Below are 24,903 nucleotides of genomic sequence, written 5' to 3'. Positions count from 1 at the left end.
AGCCTAATCTGTAAAAAAAGGAAAGTAGCCCTCTTGCAGAATTTTGGGCTAGGCCTACATGCAATAATGCCTGTAGTGGTGCAACAGGTCACTCAAAGACTCCTTCATTGGGGAGGCCCTGTACATCAACTGGTTCTGTGGGGATATCTTAGAAGATAGCCATCTTTTTATAGCTCTACAATGTTTTCTTCCCCACTTGGCTGAATTCATCAAAGGCGGCCTAGTGTCAGTCTAGTCAGTAGGGCCTGACATGAACATGCACATGGCTATTAACTGTCTGTTCAATAAAAGAATCCACTGTGTGGTGGGGAAAGTTAAACTGGGATGAAGAGGGGTGATCCTTGGGAGGAAGGACTTCATTTATAGTAGTGCTGTCCTCAAACAATTAAGTGAATTCAATCAAATCTTATAAAACTCACAGAAAGTCCTTGCAATACCTATTAGAGAAAAATCACCTTAACAAATCAAGGCTACTAATTTTAATAGATTCATTTAATTAATCCTTAGAGATAAAACACTTAGAAAAATGATATTTTGATCTTTAGGAACTTCTTTAAAATTGTCATTGAGTCTTATAGTATTTTGAAGAGTCTATCTTGAAAACCAAAGACACCCAAATCATGACCACTCAGACACTCAAAGTCTTTGTCCAGAATGCCAGAGGAAGTGAAAACTAAAACCTGGCAGGAGGAAGCTGAAGAAAAAATTGGGTTTTGCTTTACACTGGGAATTTGGTGATCGCATATAGGAAACCATATCACTCTAAAAAGAGATTCCATATAAATGTTTAGCTACCGCTTATTTTAAACAGCTATTTTGCAACAATACCAAGAAATGTCCATTAATCGATCTATAGATTTTCAGATAAGGTTTACACTTCAGCAGCATAACCAATTAAGTTATTAAAACACTTGTAAGATATATTAACATAGGCTTTCTACGAAGTTTCTTTAACTGCTATTTTTCTAATTTGAATTATGATAAGTTAATCTATAACAAGTCCGAAATAGTTGAAATCCATTTGTGAAACTGAGGAGTAGTACTTTGTATTCCATGGGACATTTGTGTTAGATACATTCTGGCGTGATAGACAAGAGGATAAAAAATTCTCAAGCATGATGAAGAAGAGTCAAGGTGAAGTTAGTTGTAAAGAGAAAAGGAGAAATAAGAGGAAAAACAGAAGAGATGGGAGACATACGCATTAATATTGAAGACTGACAAGTTATAATTTCTAAGAATTCACTTTCAAATGGCACTGTAGAATGTCTTACTAGTCCAACAGTCTTAAGCTGAACTGTTTTAAAGTCAAAGAAAGTGAGATTTTTCCTGCTATAATAAACGTTATTTGGCTCTGCTTTGATTTTATATACCTGAAATTTATTCTTAATAGGCTATCACTGTTGCACAATACTGCCTTTCATACACGAAGACACTCAAATGCTAAATTTAATTACTGTCTTATTATATGTCCTTGTTATTCTTATCACTTATAGGGACTTTAAAAAGTATTGTTAACTAGATTGGCCCTCTTTATCTCTTTCTATTTATCTGTAGCTTATTCCCATAAAAATGGGAATTAGGTAGCCAGCCTTTACCTGATGAAAACTGTTATTTTAGTTTCTCATCTTCCTTAATAGGTTTACCCCAGGCAGTCTGGCTGCCAATGTAGTTAACTTCACATTTGTGCTGATTTGCTAGTGAATGGATGGAACTAGATGGGCCTATGTCTCATATTCTCTCTCCCATTCATGCAGGTTCCAGAATTCCCAAGGGAGTGAGGTTCTACATGACAGCACATTCTATATGTGTTGTGAAATGTGGTATTGGCCAAAGTGGGCCCAAATCAACATGGAGTTACCTTGGACCTATTTTCTAATGGTTACCATATAAAGAAAGGATGGTACCACACAGGTTGGTAGGTTTTCCCCAGTTTCTCTTACTGAGTTAGGTCAAAAAGAAAGAAGAATATAAAATCATCACTTTGTCCTTTCTCTCTCTTGAGTGCCTAAGTGCTAGAATTCTATCCACAAAGAAAAGACTGAGATTCCTGAACAGAAATGAGGAAAACATTTGTTCGCTTTTAAAAAATCATCAGCAGTTTGTTTATACCATTTTAAAACATGGATTATTTTCTTTTCTGGGGGAGTCACGCATGTGGGCATATTTTCCTCCCTACTCCCCAAAGCAAATGTCTGCAATCTAGTGTGAAGACGAAGTGTCATCAGTACTGTGCTTTCATCAGAGAACTCTCTTGTGCACAAGGCTTGTCGACATGGATACGGTATTAAAAAATAACATGTGAATAAAAAGTAAGCATATTAGCATAATAATGTGTATTAACTGGATAGGTTACTACTATTTAATGGAAGCATCTTCTCTAGAGAGAAATTTTCAAAAAGCTTAGTGAAACGAATCTTAAAAGCTATTTTATTTGTAAGTAACAATTATGGTCATAATTGTATGATTTGGGGCTCCAGTCAGACACCAAGAAAAATACCTAAAGTTCTAGGAAAAGAAACTTAGTGTTTCCAAATGACTGGTGAAAGATTCATTAGTAATAAGTAGGATCATATGCTCAGAGTTCTTGTTGGCAAATTATGTCTTCTTATTTTTGTATTGCCTCAGGGCGACTCCGCATTTCATGTGGCTGGGTGCCTGACATTCAAGGAATATTTATATTTTGTGAGTTATCACAGTCCTAAATATATTTAAGAGTATTCTCCAACCATCCTTTGAGGAAGGTTAACAAAAACTCTAAAATGAGTTTTATAATCAGTTGTCATTTCTGCCAAAAAAATTTCTCAACGCTAATCTACCCTGAAAGACAATCAAATACCTAAATTTGATAACAGATGGGCTATGTGGGTAAATATAGGGTCTATGGGTAAATTTTGAACACAGAAAAACTCCAGGAGATGGCCAGATTTGTTGAACTCTATAATCTGATTTAAGAAACTTTCCCGATCATATTCAGAACTATTCCCTCCCACTCATCCTTGGCACTTAAGAAAAGGAACTTCTGGTTCCTTACACACTTTTGCTTCCTACCTCTGCTTCTGCTTCTGCTGTTTCTTCTCCCTGCAATGTCTTCACGACTCTGCATGTCTGAATTGTACTTCCACGAAGGCTTTTATTTCTCCAGGTGAAAGCATTTTCTCACTCCTTAGAACTAACAGAGTCCTTTATCTGTACCTCCATCATGTATAATTATTTATGTAGTTATCTACATTCCCTACTAGAATATATGTCCTCTAGAAAATACGTAATTTTCACACCAGCATTTAACATTTTTATGGGCAGTAATGAAGTGTGTTTCATCTTGAATCTTTTCTAGAGACTACATCTTGGTATCCTGGCTCACTTAAAAATTGATTGTTGAATGAATAAAGACAGGGGAAGAGAAAATAGAAGCCATATACATATTACCACCTGAATTAGTTTGGTATAGTGATGATTAGTGGTCTTAGGTAGTTGGGATGGCTTTAGATAGTGGATATAAGGGCTGCTTGAATGCAGAACAAATGAATGAGTGGATTAATTTCCTTTTCTCCAACGAAATGTGCAAAAATCACAAATAAAATTATTTCTTTATGGAAGTAACTATTACGTGAGCAGGGGCCCAGAACGAGCGCTTTTATAAGATCATTTTTTGAGGGGGAATTCACTGAATTAGATCAACACAAACTGTTGCTAGGGAGCCAAAAAACCCCAAATCAGCATGTTATACTAAAATACTGTTTTGGAACTTGCATCAAGTGAGAGTTATTTTGAAAATAGAAAAAAATTATTAAAAAATGTGTGAAATTAGCAATTAAATACAGAAATCATAAAATTAGATGGGGTTACAAAATCCAAAGAAAAACCTGTAATGTTTTTTGTTAAAAAAAATCCAATATTTTTTTAAAAAAAAGGAAAAAGAGGAGTTGTGGAAATAGGAATGAGAAGTTAATTGATAACTGGGATTAATCCTTAGTGATATTTAGAATCTGCTGAAAATTAATAGATTGAAGACACATGAAATAACTGGGAATGATTAAATTCTTTATACTATGAAATCTCTTTTATATCTAGTGTATTACATGAAAAGAATAGTGAAACTCTTTGAAGCCTTTAGGACAAGAGAGAAGAAAGCTTATGCTTTCCTCCCCTCTCTAAAAAGATCCTTCTTTGTAGGAGCATATGTGAGTATCATATATTTTAGTGCAGTTGGTGCTAATTAATAGTCAGGTTTCAGGACCACTACCATTTAAGATTAGAAAATACAGGAAGAAAATACATATAGCCTATAAACTGATCTCATGGAAGAACTGATCCAATTTTTCAATGAGCAGAAGAACTCTAAGTAGATCATTTTCATAGTATTCTGAATGCTATTCCTGACATATACCATACCGAGGGTATTATCTTTATTCTGCATTACATTTTCCGGAAAAAGAAGTTGTGGGAGATTAAAGAACGATTCCTGAAGTCTGAAATCTGTGAAAAAAAAACACAAGATGCTGTAAAGTGTTGGCTGATAGTTACAAATGGCCTTCAATGAGGCAGTGGCCAAAAGTTAGAACAATACTCCCAAATACGCTGCTCAAACTTAGCATATATAAGTAAGTACACATTTTGGTTTTTGTGAAGAATTCTTTCATGGAAAATGTAAGCATAATTAATTTTGAAATATCATGTCATAATCTGTTAACACCCAGCTATCCCCAAAATTTATAGCTCATTTACGTTCTAACCTAGAGGCAAAACAATAATAAAAGAAACCGATCTTTTCATATTGTTACAAACACAGGGGAGCATAAGAAATGAAACAAGAAATAAGCCTAGACTTTTCAAAAGGCAGAAAGAATAGCTATGTAAGATGTTTCGACTTGATGACAATAAAGTGGTTTCAGCTGACAGCACTTACTCTTCAAAGAGAGAAACCCCAACTGATCATGATTCAAAGTCTGTGTCCATCTTACCCTCAGAGTGAGAGAATCAAAGTTGGTAGCTTCAAAATAAAGCTTATGGAGAGGAACTGAGGCAATCAAGGTGAGCAGAAAGAAGAAAGGAAGAAGCCAGAATTACCTAATCACAGAAAGAAGAATTACCTAATTCCAGAAAGAATTACCTAATTCCAGAAAGAAGATTTATGGAAGAAAAGTTTTATAATTTGCAAGAGGTAGCCAAAATAGCAATTAAGACTTAAGAAATTTGTCTAAATCAGGATTACATAGAAGAGTGTATTATTGAAGCTAGTCCAAGAATTAGTAAGGATAATCTTGAGGATTTCATTTAAAAAGCAGAACTCTATGGTAGTAGTAGTTGCCTAATTTTAATAGTTACATCTATTTCTAGCAAGTAATATATGTAAGACCCATGATTAGCTCATATTTAGTTGTGTCTATAGTAGACAAAGAATTTACCATTTGGATCAAGAGAATTTATATGCAAGAATGACAGAAAATATATTTTGTTAAGCTATCAAAACATAATGATGCAATACAGCTAAGCACCTCAGTGTTGTCCTGAAGAAGGTTTCTCTAACATCATTTTGAAAATGTTAAATAGTAAAAAAAACAAACAAAAAAACCGCTTAAAAATAGCTTTCCTGCCCTATAGATTTTCTCTATATGTCTTCATTACCCGCTCTCTGGGGCTCAAATCCTGCCCTGCTCTTGTTCTCTTATTCATCCTATTTACTAGCATCTTTGTTATTCATTAACATTACAAAGAATTGTGACTTTTTACCTATCACCTTACAAAATTCTTTGAAATTATTTTTCCTCAGAATTTTAGTTTTCTTTTGACATCTAAATGCTACAGCAAAATTTTGTATTTTCACGATCATAATTCTGATATTAACTAGAAGTGAGAGCTTAAATCAGCAATAATATAAAAACTCTTAAAAGAAAACTAAAATATGAAATTTGTACAAACATCAAAGTCTAAAATGCATTTTCTGCGCAGTGTTCAAAAAGCTTACAATTATAAAATTTTCAGTACTCAGAGTCTGACACAGATAGGATTAAGTTTAAAAAAAATGCTACTGGCCAAATAGGAATGTCCAACTTAGGAATGTCCAGGATAATCCATCCTGGAGTGGGTGACTGTGGAGAAAGATCCAGCCTCTAAGGCTGCCACATCTGAGCCTCCTTTTTAGGTTTTATGGATGGCAATAAATTCTGGTCATTTTAAAATTTAGAGTAGCAGACACAGTAAGAAAACAAGGCTCTAAGTATCTGAAATGACATATTTAAAAATTTTTAGAGAAAGAAAGTAAAGTTTTCCTTTTCCTATGGTTATAGAAAGAAAGTAGCTAGTTTCAGAATCTACATTTCCTTATATATGTCAATGGAAAAACAGGACTTGACTTACTAGTCTTATTTTACTGGACACTTAAAAGTAAAGGTCAAATCTGGCCCCTTGAAAATTATACTAAGTAGGTATATTAGTGTTTCAAGATTTTAAAACTTATAAATCCACTGGAAAAAATTAAATAAAGCTCCATTCTAATGTCAATTCCAGCATAACCATCCATTCATTCACTCATTTCTTGAATACCTACTTTATACACTAAGTAGCTGGGATAGACCTATAATCCATACAGTGGATCCAATACTAATTGAAGGTTTGGAGGTTTCAGAATTAGGTTCGATGAAGGGAGGTTTCAGAATTAGGTTCACAGCAGGATGGCTTTGGCATAGCAATTTTTTAAAAGTATCTAGAGTAGGTACAACATAGTTTTGATGCAATTATGAAAATTTTAAGGCTGACAAGACTATATTTTTAAAAAATCTACTTTATAAAAATCAGGGGGTGCTTATATAAAGAGACTTGTTTTATGCTTGATGTTCAAAGAGCCTTGCACCACAAGGCCATGATTATGAATGTTCTTAATTATTAATTTACCAATAAAGAGAGTAAAACGACATTTACCTGGGATTAGTCTTAAAAATGTAAGCAAAGAAAAACATTTTTAAAAGCTAACTTAAGCTTTACATTTTAGAGTTGACTGCTAGTGTCAATATCTTAATCCTCTCAGCCCTCCTCAAGTTTAAAAAAGATACAGTATAAACTTAAGGAAAGAACAGTATGAACTAACATGCAGAATCAAGAAAGCCAGAACTGCTATGTGGAAGGGTCTGTGTGGCCATAGTGGTAGCAGGAGGAAAGGCAACTGGCTTCTTCTCATCTTCTATTGAGTCTTTTGATGTCTCAGATGGTTGTGATGTAGACGAACGTCCAAATCTTGAGAACAACATTCCTCCAAGTCCCTTTCCAATGCTAGCAGCTCCTGTATTTTCACAAAAAAAGTTATTCTGCTGAATTACACCACATGCCAAGCTAAAGAGCACCACCCATAATTACAGCCAATTGGCAGAGGGATCAAGCCTTAGTCATGTTTTTCCAGGGTGGGAACATAAAAAAAATTACAATTTATACTGTAGGTTTCTAAATAAAAATGATGTTGATTAGAATGAGAGTTATACAAATTCTAAGAATATAGCTTACAAAGGAATAAAGATTCTATTTTATTCAAGTGATCGTTGTTTATTAAAGTATTTGGTAAGATTGCAAACTTTAATAAAAGAACCATGTCATTGACATGAGCATATATTTAGTATTGATGTGCTCAATATTAAAGTTAAATGGATATGTTATAAAAAGCTATCAGTAAACAGTCTGTATGATGAAGTAAAATACCAATGAGTCCAGCAGACAAAGCCTATTTATAGTGCCATCTTGTGGCATTTTATATTAAAGCAACTTGCAACCAAAAGCAATGGACAAATTCTAGTGGCACATAATTAAGCTCCAGAGCTACACCAAACACTGGGGTTGGTACTGGAGATCAAAAATAAATTAAATAACCTGTTGCCCTCAGGAAAGGCCATAGTTTGAGAGACTTTTAGGACATGAATCAGAGAACTGGTTTGTAGGGGCACCCTTAGAACTCAAGTATCTCCTCATTTCACAGATGAGGAAGCAGAGCATTAAAAACTACGTGACTTGCCCAAAATCTCACAGTAAGTGGTAGGGTCAAGATTAAAATGAGGGACTTGATTCCCAGACCCTTTCTTGTACATCTAGCTATCTCATATTCCAAAACTATTGGACATGATCTAATTAGAGAACTTCATGGCCTTTGGCCCTCAAATATAAACAGTGAGAGGGTAGTTAACTCTAACCATGGGGATTAACTATTGGATGTTTTGTAAAACAGAGTATTTCCAAGTATCCAAAGTTTACTGCCTGTATAAAAAGTGCCTATATTCACAGATATGGAATACCGAAGAGAAATTACCTAATATGCTTGCTTTGCCTATATTTGTTATAGATTCTCCATAGTGTCGGCGGGACAAGACTGGTGAGGTCACAGGGCTTGGTATTGTTGAAATGCCTTCGTTCTCTGAAACTGAGGTAGCTTCTTTTGCTGGATGGAGAAAGCTTGGCTTCATATGCTCATAAGGTAGAGGGTTGGAAGTATTATACCAGTGGATCTGGACAGGTGAAATGTTGCTGTAGTGTTTCAGTATTAATGGTTCTAATCTATAAGCCTTGATTTAAAAAAATTCAAAGAAACACAACATTAAGGCACAGTACTCAGATTTTAGTTAACTCTGTTTATTCTTATTCTAGTGTATGCTCAGTAGACTGTAGGGAATTTAAAAAACCTGATATTTCTAACATGTATTCCTATTTGTCCATTCTTAATAGTTTAGGCTAATAATGCCCACTACTTTTTTTTTTTCAGAGAAATAGATTCATTTTTATTATGTTCTGATATCATCTAATGGATTTATATTAGTCTCATAAACAAAGCTGAAGCAGTAAAGAGTAAACTAAAACACAGGTCAAATTTTAATATCTTAAGAGATCTCCGTTAACTCTATTTTCAAATAGATTAGTATAGTAACACACAAGTTAGATTACGATACAAGACTATTTGTTTAATGTGAAGTGGAGATGATATAGCAGAAATGGCAATGGACTTGGCATCAGAATTCCTCGAGTTCATATTCTGGCCTTTGTCTTTTATTAACTAAGACACTTACCAAGTCACAAGGTCTCAGAGACTCAGTTTCCTGAGCTGTAGAAAGGAGATAACACTTCCTACCTCCCAAAGATGTTGTAAAGGACAGATAAGGTTGTAAAAACAGCCTAGTACAGTTCTGACATAAACTACTAAAAAAGCATTACTTTAAAAAAAAATCTAAGAAAAACTATAAAATAATAAAAATAATTTATAAAAATCAAATGAGTTTCAAATCTTCCTTTATAATATAACAAAGTTTAAGATTATACAAGGGACAATGAAAGATCGGAGTTCACCTACAATGTCAAGTTCACTTTCAAGAGAATGAGTAAAATGAATGTATATTAATGGAACACTTAACGTCTAGCTGGTTGTTTTCACGTATATTTTACTTATCCGAACAACCCTGAGGTAAAATATCATCATACTTCCACATCATACAGATAAGAAAGTCTCAGAAGTTACTTGGCCAAGACTGTACTGCCTGTAATTAAATCTAGTATCAGATTCCAGCTCAGCAAAATTTATTTTTTAAATAGAGCAGTTTTGATTCTTTAACATAAGGGAAAATTTCTAAAATCCTAGTGTCTAGTCAATGTTCTATTTATTTGGTTCTAGCTAACAATCTTTTAAAAGTTTTTACATAATTATATAAGTTGTTATATAATGCTATTTAAAAGTTTGTTTTAAATTTAGTTATATCTAGCCTTGTCCCCAAAAGAGTTTAAGGAAGCATTTTTCTCATATGAAAAATGACATATTAGACAGTTTACCTAGATGCAAGATCCTTGAAAAGTTTACATTAAAAAAAAAATTTACAATACAAACATAACAGAAAAATGTAAAAATCTGAAATTCTATAATTCCACCTGGCTAAAATAAATTCTTCTACTTTTTCATGTTTAATACATAATATTTAAATATTTTCATTTCTAACAATCTACCAAACACATTTCAATACATGCTTTAGAGAAAAAAATATTTAAAGTGGGATTTTTAAAATTTATGATTACTGGGTTATTGGTATTAAAACTGCTTAAGGTTTGAAAGTCCAGAAGGCTTCTGTCTCTTGTATTAATTGTTAAGAGGGCATATATGTTATGCTCTTACGCTACAAGTACAACATAAACAGGTCATCTCTACAACAATCAAACACAAATGTTTTAAAAATATGAACCTACGCAAATATCATTAGATAAATGAACTCTTTTTCATTAATTCAGTACTACTTTGCAAGATTTCTTATAGATTCTTTTGGGAACAATTTAATATTGAGAGGAAAATGTCTATATTTACAACTCACCACTGGATCTGTAGGGTGAAAAATGTTTAGTAACCGGTTACAAATCTCTCTGGGCAAAATATGGTCTTGACTTCCACTGTTTCCTGGGCGAATGCCACGCAATGCCAAGAAAACTGCCAATGGAGAGCCCATGCAGAAGAAATTCTCAACCTAAAGTGATAAAGTCATCCGAAATTTTAAAAATGGCTAAGTGTTTTTCAACAGAATTTGGACATGATGTAACATATGGTAAGATACAAATAATAAAATTATCTTCAAATATATATCTTTTTCGATGAGCTTTGCCAAACGGTATCTGCATTATTTGTTAACTATATGCCAATCATTAATTATTCTACACAATCTATTTCCAGGAGCACCTTTGTTATCTTTAAATCTAATAGAAAATGAATAATGAGAAGTATAGAAGGATCCTTTCACTGTGTGTTTCTATATACTAATCAAGGATTAAACTACTATTCTGTGTGAAGTTAATATAACAGGTCCTGTGAGGGATATAAAGATGAATAAGGCACAGAGCTTCTGCACTCGGAGTTTATAATCTGTGTAGGAAGCAGAATAAGTGTATGAGATAGGGAAGGTGTGCTCTAAACAGTGGTCCCTAACCTTATTGGCACCAGGGACTGGTCCTCCTAAGAGAATCTAATGCCTGATGATCTGAGGTGGAGCTGAGGTACTCATGCTGGTGCTGGGAAGTGGCTGAAAATACAGATGAAGCTTCACTCACTCAACAGTGTGGGGAAAATGCAGCTTGTAGTGAGAATGTTATAGAAACCTGACTGTTTGACTAAGAAAATTAGACTTAATTTATTTTATAGGTAGTAAAGGAGAATAGGATTGGATCCATGTTTTAGGAAGTTAGTAAACCTGGTAGTAGCTTGTGGATAAAATGGAAAGTTGAGAGGCTGGTGACTTGACAAGGTAGGTAACTACTGAAAGAGTTCAGGCAAAAGATGATCTGAACCTGGGCAGGACAGCTGTTTCATTCAGAAATGGAAATCTGAGAGGACAGGGTGGAATCAACATGACTGAATGGAGATGAGAATGAGGAATGAGTCAGAGGCAATTCACAAGATTTGTCTGCCTGGCTTGGAGGCTAGTGGTTCCATTGATTGTAACAGGAAACTAAGTAAGTGCTTTTTTGCTTATATATAAGTTTGAGGTATCTATAACATTATCTATCAGGTAGCTGAAAATTTAGAGCAAGAGATATAGAACTGGATATGTCATTATCCAAGTTTATGTGTTACCGTCATAAAAGTGATGTGTAAAACCAAGAGAATTAGGGTAAGATTGTTTAGGAAGTGCGCAGAATAAAATGACTTTAGATAGAACTACGAAGAATGGCTACATATAGCAGGTGAAGAAGGTAAAACTGCAAAAAGGAGAGTGAAAGGAAAAAGAGGACCAGGGTAATGGTATCATGAAAGCCAAGGGAGAACAGAGGGCTTCAAGAAAAAAAGGGTGGTCAACAGCATTGTATTATATACAGAATGTAATACTCTTCCCTAATAAATCCACCCTCTCTCTCTCATATGTTCCATATCTTGATGAGTGGAGCACCCAAATTCATCCTTCCCTCTCATCCCCAACATCTAAAAAATAATTCCAACAAATTCTAACATTTCACCTCACGCCCTCGTTTGGACTATACTTTAACAGTGTCCCTATCTCCAACTTTTTATACTTTTAATCCCTTCCCCAAATGTCTCTGGAGACATTTTTCTTTTTATCCAATGAAAAAAATATGTGAATGAATACATATTTTGAAATGGTACCTTTATGTTAAAGAAAGTTTGAGAAAGTTTCTGTTTGTTTTGAAAGGACTGGGTAACTTCAACATGTTTGAAGGCTGAAGAAAATTAACTTGTGTTAGAAAAATTAAAACTATAAGAAAAAGCATTTGAAATATAACAGTGACAGATAAAAACACCATTTGATAAACACACAAACAAATATTCTCAGGTGAGAATAATGACTGCTTTAGTAATATTTATATCTATCGAAGAATTTTAGAGATGAAAAAGAGCTTTAGACATTTAGTTTGACTTCCTTTTCCACAGATAAACAGGTGAATTCAACTATGCTGAATGATTTAGTTAATGTTACATAACTAGTCAGTGGCAAAGTCTCACGCTCAGAATCAAAGTTTCCCTTTCTTCAGACCAAAGTTTGTCAATATCATTTTTTCTTTTTTTTTTAAGTTCGGTGGTCACCTGTAACAGTTACAACACCTGCATTCTGAAAGTAAATCCATCTGCAAGTTAATAGGCACATAAAGACATTTTTCCTTTTAGAACACTGGAGTCCTATATGTTAATTTGCCAATTTATCGGATATTCCTTTTTAAAATTTGGATTGCTATATTTTTTCTCTGAATAATTAAATAAGAGTTAAAATCTATATTACTAGACTACATATGACTATGTATTAGAAGGATATACAATTATAGTACATAATTCTAGTAATGTAATACTGAACTTTGAGATCTTAATATATTTACTGGATCATACTCAACTCTCCAGTAAAAAAAAACCCAGTACATAAAATAGAAGAGTTTACTTTTCCTATCAGATTAATTATACATATTGAACACTGATTATATATAATAATGGTGGTAGAGATGGAACTCAAATTCCAGGTGGGCGTGATTCCAAAGACCATGCTCTTATGGTTTTTAAATGTATGTTATAAATTTAACATAATGGCTTTTAAATGTATAAGTTTTTAAAAAATTCTTTATAAGTTGTGGAGATAGATTCTATAAGAAAACCCTTACTGTTTAAAAAAAAAAGCTGCATCATTCCATTACTTAACCTGAATATTAAGTTCTTGTGATTAAAAAAAAAAAAAACATTTTAAGAAGAGATAATATAGTATACAGGACATACACATATATTTACCAGGAAATGAATGCTAGGAAACTTATGCCATACTACATTTAACAATGAAAACAAATTACCTTTCGGCTTTGTCCTTTTCAACAGTCAGGTCAATGTTGAGATCTCTCTGCCACTTTAATTCTTCTAAATCATTGTTTTTGACATCTCTGTTGTGATGCTTTTGAACTCTAAAAAGCTTCCCATTGCCTCTATCAAACATAAGTTTTCTATTTCTGCCTCTTTCTGCTCTTCCACACCCCACTGGCTGAGTCCTATATATTCCAGCTAAACTGGTTTGCTCACCCTCCTCCAAAATGACCTGTGCACTCCGTTTTGTGCTTTTGTTACACACTTCTCATTGACTGGAATGACAGTTTATATACTTAAGAGTTATTATTCATATACTTCCACTTATTTTTTTTTACCACCCACAATTGGTTGGTTACTAAGGTTTGTTAATTCTAAATACTAAATATTTCCGAGATCTGTCTTTATTTTTCTTTCCCCATTACTTGAGATTATTTGGTGTTTCCTGGAGGTACTATAAAGTTATATCCCTCCATGCTTTATATTCTTTCTTTTACACAGAACATTTTTCCTTTCCTCCACTTGGCAATATCCAATTTATCCATAACAAGTACAAATGTCATTTCATTATAATCCTTCGGTCAAAATTAAAACCTCTCTTTTTCTCTCATGCATACATCATTCTATACACTGCTAACAGCACCAATAACACTGTATTATATATCCTGATGGCTGGGGAATGGTCTTTTCCGTTCTTTCCTTTGTAGAACCCAGAAACTAGCAGTGTCCAACACACAGTATATGTTCAATAAATATTAATTTAAAATAACAATAACTAAGATTTCATTTGAATCCTACTATCATGCGTCAAATGATGTTTGTGAAAAAAGTGAGATAAATAATGAAAATCTCATCTGTCTTTCCTTACCTTAAATTTTAAGGCAGGTGTTTGTGTCATAGATGATGCCTTCAATCCATGTAGCCGTTCTTCTATTTCTCTCAGCCTAGGAAGCAGTATGAAATTATGTACACATTTGTATTTATAATTTCGTAAATATTAGATGCTCACTAGTTCACTAAATTATAAGGAAAACATGACTCCTTATTCAATCCCTCAAATTACTCTCTATTGACAGTATTTAATAAATGCACCTGCCGTAGAACAGAAAGTCTATATATGAAGTTTATAAAATAATTAGTAAAAGTACCCCTACTCTCCATAATACCTGCTTTTAACAGCTTTTTGGGGGGATCCTTTAGTAAAAATGTGAGAAAATACAAGCATATGTACACCTTTAAAAAAATCAAACCAAATATTCATACCACATACATTGTTCTTTCTTGTTTCTGTATTAAAAATGAATCTTAGATGTCATTTTACTGCCTCCTGATCTACACTTCCATTTTTATAACAGCTGTGTAACTGTCCATCATACGAATGAACCACAGTTGATTTAACCCTCCTCTGCTAATGAACATTTGGATTATTTAAATTTTGTCCCATTACAATGTTCCATATCTACTTACATTTATTAAACAATGGAACTGTTTTTTTTTTTTAAAGTACAGTTTATTTTCTAAGACTGTTTATTTTTTTTTTCTTACTAAATTTTATATCTAAAATGCTGCTCTGAAGCTTTCCAAAATGACATTTTCTTTTGGAACTGTCAATTATTTTGCAACTATAAATTTTATGTATCTAGCCTATGGTACTTAATAAGATTCTAAATGAAATCCTTAGGCAACTTTCGTTAAGACTGAAACAAATCCAAGGCTTTCAGAGTAAATTGGTATTTATATAATGCTAACTATCAAAATGAGTGATTTTTCACTGTTCTATTGAAATCAACTGGACAATCATTAAGAAGACAAGACAGAACATGCAATTACAGATGAAGATAGGAATGCAACAAAGAACTAAGAGAGTATCAGGAAGGCCACAAGTGATCAGATAATTATAAAATCTGTCAAAAATAGATTTGTCAAGAAAAAAAAGAGCTTTAAAATTATTTCCAAACTAGTAAGAAAGGTACAGGCCCATCTTTAAGATCAGTAAAACTACAAAGTATTACAAACTGATAAACATTTTCAACAAGGATTCTACAGTGACTCAGCTTGGAATGTTTTAGATTTCACTGCCAATAAATTGTGAAGAATATACAGAAGGAAAAATAGGAAGATGATAAAACCATTTATTTTATGCTATAGGGAAATGCATATAATTAGCATGAAAATTAAGTCTCTGCTTGATTAGGCATGTTATATAATAATCTTTGTACCCTGAACAATATATTTTTCTTTATCATGAAAAATCTTAAAAGTTTTCTCCTAAGAAGTCCATCAATTCCATGAGGATATTTTAAATTATTTTAAGAGACTACGGTACTTTACCGTCGTTTTGTTATATAGAGTTCATCAAGAAGATGTCGTTCTTCATAGCTCATCCATCGTTCATCAGGCAATTCTTCTTCCTTCTGCAGCAACTGTTCATAGAGTCGAACTGGATTCCAGCCAGTCATTATGTCATAAGTGATTACACATCCCAATGAATGTGACACTATTGAGACTTTACCCCCTTTTTCTTCAAAGTCTGGATTCCGAGAACAGAAAAGGGAATATAATCGATTCAGCTCTTGCTGAAGGCCTTTAACTAGCTGTTTAAAACAAGAGAACATTATCATATTAGAGTAATCACTGACCGCTATAAACTTTATTTTTAAATTCAAATACATTAAGAAAGAACAATATACATTACTGGCCAAATATACCTAGGTTATTAATATTAACTCAGGTGCTTCAAAACCTTTCAGGAAATGAAATGAGGTATATATTATAATCCATATTATCACTAAACAATAAAGGTAGATTATTACCCACACAGATCCTTTCACAGCCCTTGAATTAACTATAAGAGCTAGCAGTTGAATTAAAAAAAAAAAAAAAGTTCCATGCAGATTCCAATAAGATTTCAAAAGAGCCCTTGAAAATTTCTTCTCCACTGCAACTTACTCATAAGTAATTAAAATTTTTATACCTTGCAGTTTTTAGGCTATAGTAAATTTTACAAAAAGAGTATCTGAGTTTATGATAATAGGTATACTAATATATTACATATATTACACTATGCATTTAGATAAGAATAATGTAATGAAATGCCAATGTTGATCTATTTGATATTTCAAAATTCCCATTAGGTTGGCAACATAGAGAAGAGTAAAAGTTGTTTTATATGGCTGGAAAACAGGGCTTTTTAAGTTTTAGAGGTTAATAATGTAGGAAGTATCTTAGTCATTTTTCTTCGAAATTCAGCTTTAACAAATATTACTGAAATATTCTATAAAGTCAGAAGAATAAGGTTCTTTTGTTTTCTTCCTATCATTGCTTACCACTATTCGATTATAAATTTCCTGCTTGATATGCAATTTCTCATTTCAGTACTTTTTAATATACCAGCTGTTACTCTGACATACATGTATTAGCTATACATTGCTTCCATTTTCAATCGCGTTATTTTATCTCAAGAGACAACTAGACTTCATCAGATTTTACTGAACATCCTCTACTTGTTGACATAAACTGAAAATCATTTGAACATTCATGCTTGGCAGGATAGCAGGGACGTGAATGAAGGCATGACGTTCTGACTACTGATATCTCAGAGCGCTACAACACAACACACTGAGGGGCTGGTTAGAACTACTAAAAGCATGTACTGGGTCTGATGACATATATTTAGCCAATAAAAGAAGAGAAGGACAAGACGAGCTGGTAGCATGTGAAAGGATAATAAGCTGCCTTTTCTGGGTAGGAAGGCGAAAATTTTACTTTTATTGGATATTTTATTTTTTTCCCCAGGAAAAGCGAAAGAATTCCATGCTTTAGTGCAACGTTTCTCTAGCTTTCAATGTGCATCAGAATCACCTGACAGGCTCGTTAAATACTCATTACTAGGCTCCATCACAGTTTTTGATTCGGCAGTTCTGAGGACCACACTTTAGGAACTCCCGGCTTTTGTGGCAAATGTATATAAAAGCCTTCTAAGACATGAGCTGTAGGTAATGCTAGTCAATATAGTTTAAAGACAGGGCAGTGTGATATGAAATTACATGCTTCGTTCGAAGTGAGCTATAATGTAATGTTTTGGATTTGGCTTTGATAAGAATATCAACTAATCTTTAAAATTTTATAATTTTCCTGATATACAATCTATGTAAAGGGAGGTACAGAAAAAGCTAGTTTAGATAAATTCCTTTAAAAGCAATTTGTTAATAGTTTTTACTTTTGAAGGCCTGATTTTAAGACTCATACCACGTAAATATAGAAACACTAAAAGATATATATGTAAGTAATCTCACAAAAGGTACTTCATATTTTTATATTTTTTTAAATACCAACCCCTCCAAATTAAAATTTAAAAATTCAAAAAAGGAAAAGATCAGTATCTCTACCAATGATTAACCTATTTCATATTTAAAAAATTTAAAGCATCTCTCACTATACCCAATACTTCCTTAGTCCAGCAATCATATATGGATAACGAAACAAAGAATAAATATTCAAGACAGAGAACACATACTAGACATTAAAATATTTCACCATGGAGTGAAACAGAATGGACAGTTTCTGAAAGAGCTGTTGCTTTTATCTGTTTTAATAATTATATACTTGAATAGAAGCAGTCTTTGTATTTTCTTCTTAGAACTTATCTAGACATGGTAACATTTTTAATCTTTGACTATAGCTCACACATACAGGGACATTTGTGGTCAACACATTATGATATTGACTATGGCTTACACATACAGGAACATTTGTGGTCAACACATTATGATATTGAAAGTCAACTTTTAAAATGGCTTTGCACTATATCTAAATGCTTTTATAAATCACCCACTTAGCAGCAAAAGGAGAAATCCACCTCTATGTTGCACCCAAAAAGTCTACTCTAATTAGGAGTTTTTCTAATTAGGTTTCCCTTTCTCCATTCTGATCCTATTATACTCTCCCAGCTAGGATCCCTTTGCGACCAAGTATATTCATCTGGGATATCTGAACTAAGATTAATGACATACCCTGTGATCTTAATTTTATTAGCTCTACGATATCACCTAATCAAGTCAGTTAACCCCTTACATAGTAGGCATTAGAAGGCTTTTCAAAATATTAAAAGTTTCTAATTCTCATAACCACTACTCAAAAGTTAAAATTTATAAAGAAAATCATCCCAAAAGAAAAAAAAAATATAAACAAAAACAGCGGTTTTAAGAGAAAATTCACAAATACAAAAATATGGCTAAAGAATATAATTAGTCCTTTGTCCTCCTTGCTTCGGGAAATTTTAAAGAGAAAAAGTAATTTAGACAGTTTTAGTCATACATAACAATTAATCACATTTCAATTAACAATGGCAAGATATTTCCATGACCATTCGCCTTATAATTCTTATTAAAAGCCATTGAAAAGAGTTCAGATGCACACAGGGTGTACAGTTCTGTCTGGATTTTTCACGTTATTTTAGGGTTAAAGCAAGGGCCAAAGGCTCTCTAATGGTTTCTTGGAAGTCTGAAAATAGTTATTTTTTAAAAATCGGTCCACTTTACTGATTTATATACAAAACTTTTTCCCTAACCATGGGTTTTTAGTGATTATTTGTACAATCACTAACTAGGATCTTCCCATGAGCACCTCAGAATTTCCAGTGAAAAGGGACCACAGAGATGATCTAATTTAAACTGCTGTGAAGGGAGGGGTCCCTTCAGCAGCATCCCTGAAAGGTTGCTCAGCATCTACCCCAGCGAGTACCTCCATTCTACAGTGGTCACTTCTATTAAATTTTTTTTTCTAGTTTCATTGAGATATAATTATACATAACATCATATAAGTTTAAGCTGTAAAATATGTATATATTGTAAAATAATTACCACAGTAAGTTTAGTTAAAACCCATCACCTCAAATTATTTACAAATTTTGTTCCTTATGATACTTCCATTTTTTTAAGGCAGCTTTAGTTATAACGAAGTTCTTCATTAGTAAACAAACATGTTCCTTTCTATATTTTTTATTCATGGATCCTTATTTTACTTTTGGAATTAAAAGAATATAGGTCCATTCCATTTTTTAAAAATGGTAGCTTTGAAATACGTAACGACATATATACTCAATCACACCTGAAAAGCTAAGGCCAAAGAATTGTATTGGGAAATTCTAGTCAATAGCGTTTAAGGAGTGAGATTAAATATATATATATATATATTTAATCCTCATGACAACCTTTATCTGCTAGGCATTTTATGTCCACTTTACAAGTGAGGAAGCTGAGAAACTGAGAAATTTGATCTAAGGTCACATAGCTAGTTAAGTGGCAGGTTTTGAATCTCTATTCGACTCCAAAGGCAGAGAAGAAGGAGAAAAAGGCTCTTTCATATGCCTATCAAATAAGGATCATTCACCACCTAGGCATGCTTAATCATAAAGGACCCCTGCTGGCTCTTACTTATCACGACTTCCCTAAGGAAACATATATTGTTTAAAATAATTTATTCTAGAATATTGCCTAACATCAACCTTGATTTGCAGAAGTTTTCATTTTTAAAAACGAATAATTTTTGCCCACTTCTCACTAAGATTTTCTTGTTTTCTTGCATTCTTCACAATGCCTTAGCAATGTTTCCCAAACTTCTCTGATAGTATCACCTGGGGAATTGTTAAATATACAGGCTCTACCTCAGACCCACTAATTTAGAATCTCTAGGTAAAGGACTTTTTGTCATTTCCTTTTCTTAAATTTTTATTTGGAAATAATTTCAAATTTATAAAATGTTGCAAAATAAAAATAGTATAAAGATCATGCATATATCTTCTACCCCAAATTCACCTATTGTTAGCATTTTATCCTACCTTCATCACTTTTTCTGTTTCTATAGCGTGTGCACACACACACACACACACACCCTTTTGTGAACTGAGGATATATTATAAATGTCATGGTCCTTTATCCCTAAATACTCCACAGTGTATATATCCTAAGACTAGGAATATTCTTTTCCATAACAAATTTATTTTGATTAAATATTTTATCTAATCTAATATTCAAATTTAAATTTTGTCAGTTGATCTAATAATATCCTTTGTAGCATTTTCCTCCATCCAGTCCAGAACACAGCCTAGGATGAGATGTATTTAACTATCATGTCTCTTTAGTCTCCTTTAATCTGGAACATTTTCCACAGCCATTCTTTGTCTTTTCTGATATTGACATTTTAAAAGAACATAGTCCCATTCTTACTTTTTTATTAGAACTTCCTCCTTTTGTGTTTGTCTGATGTTTCTTCATGATTGGAATACTGCAGAAATGATGCTGTGTCCTGAGTGTCCCTCAGTAACACATAGTAAAGGATGTTGCCTGATTTCTCCACTGTATACCTTTTCTCATTTTTTCAACTAATAAGCAGTCTGTGAGGATACACTTTAAGACCATGCAGACATCCTGTTCCTCATCAAAATTTTACCCTCAATTTAGCATCCTTTGATGATTCTTGTCCAATCTTCTCTTACCTAATCCTACCATGACAGCTGCAAACTGAAGACTTCCAACTCCAGCATTCCTTCCACATTTACCAGCGAGCCCCTGACATTCTACTATAAACAAAGGACCTTCCTTCCCCGACTTGTTTACCTATTTATAAATGTTATGGACTTATGAACTTTTCAATAATTTATAATTCTTTTTTACATTATCCTTATTATAATTCTATATTAAAAGTACTACTAATTTCTTACAATAAGTAACAATAATGAATAACAGCACCAGGGGAAAAGCTCTAGGTATTAGGTATGCTCATTAGATTGGGGGCTCTTTGTTTTCTGGCCCTTTCAGTAGACAGAGGTAGGAAATATATGCATGTATGTACAATATATACTTTTAATATATAGATAGTATCAATATAACACCCACATATTTTCAAGATCATAAATTCACAATAATTCCCTCAATTCCAATGCCCCTCCCCCTAAGGGGTTCCTTATGCCCAAGTGACTGTTTTAATTACAAACATTTGGAAAACACTGCTAAAGACTGCTGATGAATCTCAAAGTTCTCAGTGCTTTTCCACAAAATTCAACTGGATCAAAAACCTAATTTAAAACACTGCGTGTTCGCTTTCCTTTTCATTTAACTTAGCTATCAGTTTCCTCTTTCTATTGAATATCTGTTTTATTCAATTCCATTCTGAGAATAATTATCTTTAAAGATATAAGAGCAAAACAGAAAGTGACCATTTTCTCGGTGACCATGGCCAGAGCTTTGAGTCTGACACTTTTTCTAGTTGGTTTTTTTTTTTTTTTGCTGTTAATGTCAACTTAAAACTTGCAAAAAGTCCTCATTATTACTCTTGAGGGGACACATCTCAGCACATTTTAGCCTTGAACATTCTAGATACCTGCTTAGGAGTACTACCAATGATATACGTGTGTGTGTGTTTATAAGGCATATACATATGGAATGTGTTTGTGCGTATGTGTATAGTAATATGCTCGCAGCCATTCTCTTTCCTTTTTTCTCCTTACGGGTTTCACTTGCAATATTATATATAGTTCAATTTCTGAGCCTCTGGAGCATACTTAACGATGCCCACTGCACACTATAAAGAGCTATGAACTCGTACATTATTAGTATTCTATTTCACCAGCTAAGCCTTTCTTGGTTAGAATTAGGTTCAGAACAGCAGTTCTTCTTGTAGCTTCTTTTGCCACGTAGCTTTGTTTTTTACTGGTGTCAATCAGATCAAGGCAGACTTTGCCCAATACTGGTATAGGGCGATGAGGGGATATAGAAAGAAGAATGGAGAAAAATCCTGAGGGGATGGTAGCCAGAAGAGAAGGAAGTTTCTGTGGCACCTAACCAAACATACTTCTGTAGATATGTAAAGGATGTCCTGAGTGAAGTCAGGGAATGACTATGAATGAACAAAATCAGAAATGGATGGCTTGGAGCAGCACAGAACAGCTCTACTGGTTATTACTCCTTGCACCAGTTTCCTCATCCTTCAAATGAGGGCACTGATCTTATCTACCTCGTAGGGTTTTGAGGAGGATTAAACAAGTTAATACGTGCTAGGAAATTACTAAGGTTATTCCTATGAAACAGAACTCTTCTCTTACCAATAAAATGACGAAACACATTTGTTAAAGATTCTCTCATCCTTCTGAACAAACTTTCACTCTTCGCCCCCCTTTAGGGTTATCTTTATAATGTATAAGTAACATTACAATTTGAGAACTATATGAATCCACTACAGAAAACAAACAACAAAAACAAGTCTATTATATACAAAAAATTTGAAGGAAATTTCTAACTCTTTTGTGAGGACAATAATCACAGATATGATGAATCAGATTTATGAAAACTGATATTTTTCAGAGCTATTTTTTAACTACTCTCCCACTTCCAAGATTATTAATTTTATTAAGGGTCCCAATGTGCAGTTTGAAGACTATCAAATTCACTATTACATATAGGCTATTTATAGATTAAGAGAGTCCTGTAATTTCTCATTTACTTGTATAAAAACAGCATAAAATGTTAAAATTCAGGACACATGAATTTTACTTAACAGCAACAAGATAATCATGATACTTACTTCATCTCTATAAAGTGGGCTAGTATAATACATTATGTCCATTGCACTGCTGTTCAACATATCCCTTAAACCTCGTACTTTGTCAGGAGTAATGGAATCAACAGTGTCTACAAATAAAAAACAAACAAAACTTACAGAAGATATGTTTTAGGAAAAAAAATAAATTGTAAAAAAAATTATATTCCCTGAAATAAAAAGTTTTTAAGTTAACATATTCAGGATTAGCTTTAGATCTAATCAATCTGTCCTCGCAACATATAGCAAGAAAAAATTGTAAAAGACAAAAAGGGGACATGGGAAGAGAAGGAACATTAAAGAATGAAGGCCATTATCGAACCTATAAAGCCTCACCCTTTTTGTATGTACTGGCTTTTACATAACTTTCAGGGGTACCCAGAGCAAAACCAGGCCATCTCTATTCCTGGAACAAGTGTCAAAGGACACAATCTCACTTTTTCTGTACCTCCTCTTGTTTCCTCTCTCTTCTTTTTTGGCCTACGCATCTCAGGCCTGGCAACAACCATGTGGAATGCCTAGAGTCACTGGTGGCAAATCAGCAACAAACTAAACAGTTTCCCTCTCCTTTACATGTATCTATTTAGTGAACCAAAGATCCTACCAAGAGTTGTCAAATTACAAACATGCACAAAGGCAAATCAGCAATGGGTCTCTTCAGTAAACAAGATGAAGTTGGTGTAATTTACTTAAGAAAAAAAAACTATTACATAAACTGCATTATAAACACATTCAGCCTTCTGTGAGTTACAGCTAACCTATGGAAATTCTACCATAGGAAAATTATTCTATTAAATGCCTAATAAAAATGATTAGAGATGCAGAAAAATTTGCATTTCTTATAGACGTACAAAGAAGTTCTATGCTTGGATGAATATCATGGTATGAAAGCACAAAGTGGGCAGAGAAGCCTTGTATTTTTAGTCTAGTGCAATTTCTCTTATCTTCGTTTTTCACTGCAGTGGTTTAAATCATTTTATTTTTATTTATTCCCCACTTTTATACAATCTAATAATAACTAGAAGGCAATAATTCAAGCAAAACCTAGAAGTCTTTTCAAAGATTTAAAAGGGAATATTGTGGCTATTCATGGGTAGGTAGCACAGCAGAGTTATTTATAGTCTGTGCTTATTTTATATTGTAAAAGATGTGACTACCATGCTGATAAAAAAGTTTAAATATCATTTTAATGCATTTCTAAAAAAAAAAAAAAGATTTTACTGTGAAATACATATACATACAAAAGAAGGCATTTCATGTATATGTATAGCTGAAAGATGATTTATAAAAAAAAAACCTAGCTTTAGAATATTGCCAGTATCTGAAAGCCACAGTATATCCTTAAATGATCACATGCCCCCTCTCTCCTACCTCTAGAAGTAACCACCAATATGAGGTTTGTGTTAATCACACTCTTGCTTTTCTTTATAGATTTCCTTCATGTCTGTTAACAATTTTAGCCAATTCTGTAGCACTTATTATGTGCCAGAGCCTAAATATTTTATATCATTTTGTCTGTTTCTGAACACTATGTAAATTGAGTTATCATTCATAGTTTGTTGCACATCCAATATTATGTTTCTGAGATTCGTGGATAATGATGCTTATAGCTGTAATCCACTCATTTTCAATGCTGTACACTATTCCGCTTTATACATATCTCGCGATTTAGCCATTTCCTTTGAAAGACATTTGGGTTGTTTCTAAGTTCTTGCTAATATAAACTACACTCCTAATAACGGTGTTGTACATGTTTCCTGGTGCACGTGTGTAGGAGTTTCTTTAGGGTATATATGAAACTGCTGTGTCATAGGGTACATGCACATTCAAGTTTATAAGATAATGTCAAATTGTTTCCCTAAGTGATTGTACCAATTTATATTCCCCCAATAGTCAATGAGAATCCTCATTGCTGCACATCCTCACCAATACTTGGTATTATTACATTTTTAAATTTTTGCCTAACTGATGGGTGTGAATATTTCACTGTGGTTTTAATTTCCATCTCCTTGATTACT

The 24,903-nt window shown here is 33.3% G+C and overlaps 1 protein-coding gene across 4 annotated transcripts in view; it reads right to left on the bottom strand.

The window, feature by feature from the left end:
- DDHD1 (DDHD domain containing 1) overlaps positions 1–24,903 on the bottom strand; it is a 77,221-nt gene that overhangs the window by 9,062 nt on the left and 43,256 nt on the right. For 2 of the 4 annotated variants that reach the window (XM_023527238.1, XM_011385371.2), the window contains 7 exons: positions 22,871–22,977; positions 15,623–15,885; positions 14,160–14,235; positions 10,323–10,472; positions 8,288–8,540; positions 7,085–7,276; positions 4,393–4,476 (listed from right to left, as the gene is read on the bottom strand). In XM_023527238.1, the coding sequence (XP_023383006.1) occupies positions 4,393–4,476; positions 7,085–7,276; positions 8,288–8,540; positions 10,323–10,472; positions 14,160–14,235; positions 15,623–15,885; positions 22,871–22,977 (1,125 nt within the window). The remainder of the gene's footprint in view (positions 1–4,392; positions 4,477–7,084; positions 7,277–8,287; positions 8,541–10,322; positions 10,473–14,159; positions 14,236–15,622; positions 15,886–22,870; positions 22,978–24,903) is intronic. The other 2 variants (XM_011385373.2, XM_023527239.1) reach the window with 1 other exon arrangement.

This window comes from Pteropus vampyrus, unplaced genomic scaffold (assembly GCF_000151845.1).
Source record: "Pteropus vampyrus isolate Shadow unplaced genomic scaffold, Pvam_2.0 Scaffold15, whole genome shotgun sequence".
Classification (NCBI taxonomy): domain Eukaryota; kingdom Metazoa; phylum Chordata; class Mammalia; order Chiroptera; family Pteropodidae; genus Pteropus; species Pteropus vampyrus.
The sequence above is the reverse complement of the archived record's forward strand: the minus strand, read 5'-3'. Positions and strand labels throughout refer to the sequence as shown.